This window comes from Atta cephalotes, assembly GCF_000143395.1.
Source record: "Atta cephalotes unplaced genomic scaffold scaffold00058, whole genome shotgun sequence".
NCBI classification, from domain to species: domain Eukaryota; kingdom Metazoa; phylum Arthropoda; class Insecta; order Hymenoptera; family Formicidae; genus Atta; species Atta cephalotes.
In genome coordinates this window covers 170,054-174,446 of record NW_012130122.1, presented here as the reverse complement: position 1 = coordinate 174,446, position 4,393 = coordinate 170,054, and the positions used below count along the sequence as shown (strand labels likewise).

General features: G+C 40.1%; 1 protein-coding gene across 1 annotated transcript in view; it reads right to left on the bottom strand.

Annotated features, from left to right (window-relative positions):
- The window catches only part of LOC105623442, a 63,581-nt gene that overhangs the window by 50,943 nt on the left and 8,245 nt on the right, over positions 1-4,393 (bottom strand). The window contains exon 2 of the mRNA XM_012204835.1: positions 1,189-2,184. Within this exon, the coding sequence (XP_012060225.1) occupies positions 1,189-2,184 (996 nt within the window). The remainder of the gene's footprint in view (positions 1-1,188; positions 2,185-4,393) is intronic.

The following is a 4,393-nucleotide window of genomic DNA, read 5'->3' as shown; positions in this document are numbered from 1 at the left end:
TTAANAGTATATAGTATTATATAATATATTACTAACCGTTAACTTAACTAAAACTAAGTAAGTAAGTAAGTAAACTAACTTACTTACTACTATATATATATATATATATATATATATATATATATAACAAAATATATATATATAATATTTTGTTTACCATGACGTTACATAAGTTTTGTATCTCATGTTTCTTTAAAGATGGAAATGATCTTGCAAACTTTTTGCGTAAATCTAAAGAATTTTACGCATGGAGTAACACAAGCATCTGTTTATCGAAAAGATTTGCAAATTTTTTCAATTACGTAAGAAACACAAGTCATACGTATCACGCGTTGTTTATCATGTACGCCGTTATAGTTTTGCATCTCGCTTTTCTAGGTAGAAACGGTTCTTTCAAGATTTTTCTGTGGGTGCCTTCCATTTAGTGACACAAGTCGACACAAACGTCGTTCTATTTTTCTTTGCACTCCAGTAAGGAAAACAAAACGATACTTGTGTGACTAAATGGAAAGCACTTTGTATACATAAGTCTGAGAATTTTACGCATGGAGTAGCACAATCTATCTGTATCTCTACCGCGCGAAAAGATCTGCAAGCTTTCTCAATCACGTAAGAAACGCAATGTCATACGTGTTACGAGTTGTTTATTATGCTGTTACCGTTTTGCATTTCACTTTTCTGTAAAAGTAGAAATAATCGTGCAAGTTTTCTGTTTAAGTCCGAAGAATTTCACGCATGAAGTAGCATGATATATTTATTTATACCTGTACAGAATCGATCTATCTGTATCAGAAAAGATCCGCAAGTTTTCTCACCTACATAAAGCGGCGTCTACAATAAGATATAAGAAATTTAGAGAAAATAGGCACAACAGAAAAGTTATCAGCGGCAAGAAAAGTTTACCATTACGAAGGAGATTAAACCTTTCGGTTCGAATCTGGAGGAGCACCCTGACTACTTTTCTCGTTTTATTATTGTCGCTTTATTTCTTCCTAAAATTGTAAAACTTTTAAGCGTTAAGTCAGTTGTAAGAAATTGATCAATTATATAGCCGTCATTCTCCTCACATTCGATTGTGATTGAGCAATTTCTTACTTAAGATTCTCAAAGCTAGTTTTACTTTAACCTTAAAATCTCATTGAAGACGCAATTACAAAATAAAAAAATGAAAAAAACTCGTCCACTGACCTTCTGAGAGCGGCGCGCTGCGGGCTGGTCGCCGTGCTGGAAGGCGCGCTGCTGGAAACACCGCCGAAAGAGCTAGAGCACGTCGTGTTGCCGGACACGGTAGTATCGCTGGCCGTGGTCGTGGAGCCGAGGCTGCCTTGCCTCGAGGACACCTCGCGATTTCGCGTCCCTTGCGCTCTACCACCGGCGAACTGCCGGCCGGTTCGGCGGGGCGTCGCGACGCCGGCGATCACGTTTCTCGCGGGCGCGCTCGAAGGCCGGAGCAGCGCGCCAGAAGCGCTGCTACCATTGGTCTGCGCGGCGAGGATCTCCGGCGCGATCAAGGCGATATCCGGCAACGAATTCGGCGCCGAGACGATCGCGGCGCGCCGATTGGCCGACTCGTTACCGCCGACGTTGGCGCGTTGCGTACCCTCGGGTAACCGTAGATGACGCAGACGCCGCATGGATGCGCGCATCCACGAGTTCGCAGTGGCGGCGACGGCCGCGACGGTCACCGTCGTTGTCGCGCCGTCGCGATTTTCGCGATCGACCGCCTCGTTCGTAGCATTGCAACGCGCGGTCGCGGCCTCGTCATCGTCGTCGTCGCCGTCGTTATTGTTATTATTACCGTTGCGATACCGACGGTGCCTTCCACTACTGCGACGATTGTTGTTATTGTTGTTTTGACGATCGAGGAGAAGCGCGCCACTGGAGGATGGCCACCGCGAGCCACCACCTGCTAGGGACTTTGCCGTCGCGGTGACGGACATCGCGACACTGCGGCCCATCGCCGTTTCGCGATGCTCGGAGGCGCGCCTGCGCCCCGCACTTCCGTTGGTGGGGACGGCGCTCACCCTCCCACCCTGTTCACTACGTTCACGTTCACCGGTGGTCGCGAGCGACTCCGCGGCTCGCAAATACTCCACTTCTTCGAGCCACGACCAATCCACCTCGGAACCTTCCGAGCAAACGTCCTCGCTCGGTTTGATCGCTGATTCCACTTCCGGCGGTTGTCTGTAAGCACAAGAAAATGTGGGTTTAATCTTTATCGGGTTGAACTATGCGGGTATCATCATTTCTACAACGATTAACCCGAATATTGGTGAAACCGTTTTCTTTTGTAGTAATGAGAAAAAAAAATGAGAAAAAAATTGCTGTTTCAAAAAGGATATTATTATTCTCTAAATTTGAATCAATAGATAGCCACTAATTATCAAGTAGCATACTTTGCACTAATCAGTGAATTTAATTTCAACTAAAAAAGAAAGAATGTTTGAGTATTTTATAACTAAAATACTGATATTTGATTTGTTAATTTTCAATTTTCCAATATCGTATTCATTGAATTTTAGCACTAAAACAAGATTAATTAGATCACACCATAAAGATTAGGTTAGGGATCTCACATTTCATTTACTGATTACCAGTGGTACTGATATCAATGATTATCCATTGATTTAGATTTAGAGAGACTTGATTTAACTAAGTACAGCGGTTACGAACTGACAAGCAAATATTTGTTATTCAAACATGTAACAAATATTTTAGAATTCATTTAGTTTAAATTTTAATTTATAATTGCGTTTCAAAAACTGAAAAAGATTTCGGCGTGTGATTTGCAGAATTGAATATGTACTTAACATATAAATTCAAATATTTAATCTAATATCTAAGAATTCATAAATTTAACCCATATCGAAATATTTAATCTAAAATCTGCTTTAATCGAAAATAAGATTTCTCTTACTTAATTAGATTTATTCTCATCGGTCCAATTTAATATTATAATTGTTTAAATTTTAGATATTATTAGAAATTTATTTATTTAATTTTAAAAATAATTTTTCTTGATTATTTAAACTAATAATATTAACTGCGTTCAACAGAAAAAGTGGCTTTGCTTTCCTTAGTTTCTCATTCCTTCTAAATGTATAAACTAATCATATTGAAAAATCTTACAATATTTGCAAAAAAGTTTTTTTCCTGCTGAACATAACCATTAATAGCCAATCGATTTTTTACAGGCAACGTTTTTCTCTTCAAATTGTCTTTCACATAAAAAATTCGAACAATCTCCTTTTGACATGGAGAGAAGCAACAGGTTTTCTCCGCTTTTCTCCCTGAACTCGAAAAATTTTCGTATTAAAGCGCGGCAAATCAATGAAATCGATTTTGTTTTCTCCGATTTTATATGTCCGCATTAAAACTTTAAATTAATAAAAATAGCGCATTTTTTTTGCCGATAATCGCGTCTTCCCATTAGCTATTTTTCTACTGTTTTTCTATTAGCCTCGATCATCTTGGATCTAATTATTTTATCATCTAATAACTACTTATGTTCGTTTCTACCAATATAAATTAACTTTAATCTTTTATTCTTCATCTTTTTCTAATTCTTAAAACTAAAAATCAAGAATTTAATCTTAATTTGAAATTAAGATTAAATTACATTAGTAGAAATAGACATTAGTTATTCTTTAATATGATATACTTATTAGGTTCAATATGATGGATTGTTGCGTTATTTTTATTAATATAGAGTTTCAATTCGCACACATTTCTCTTTCCTAAGACTCAATGGAAAGCAATGATAATAATTCAACGCATGCCGAGAACAGTCCAAAAGGAAGAGATTACTTCAAGCAGGTATTTCCTGAACGGAAACTCCTTGTTCCTCGAGAGTAGCACGTGCCGCTTCGAGGGATTCAAAAGCGTCACGGAAGGATAGACGAAAGGAAGAAGAAATGTCACCTTGATGCGGGTTCCACGGCTCGCGCACACGACCCCCGTATACCGTGTACCATGACTTCCGGTATGAATAAGCGTAACGCCTGTGAGCAACCACCTAGTTCGCGCAACGCACCCAACATTGTGCGCCTCTAAAGAATGCACTCCTCTACGACGATCCCCGTGAGTTCCCGGCTTGCACCCCACATCCGTCCCGACGTCGACCACCTAGACGACGAAGGATAATAGGATAGGAATCGCACTCTACACGCGCATACCTCCATCGCATTGCGTCCGCCCGCGTGACTTCTATCATCTACCCTCGGCGGGAAACGTTGCGCGATTACGAATTGTGGGAGGATAATCGTAGGAATGTGGGTGGAGAAACTTGGTAATTTCTCCTTGTATCTCGAAACATAGAACACTGAGTTGTTCGCAGGTGTGCAGCCGGGGGATAGAGAGGAGAGTGGTTAGAGTAGATTACAGCAGATGATTC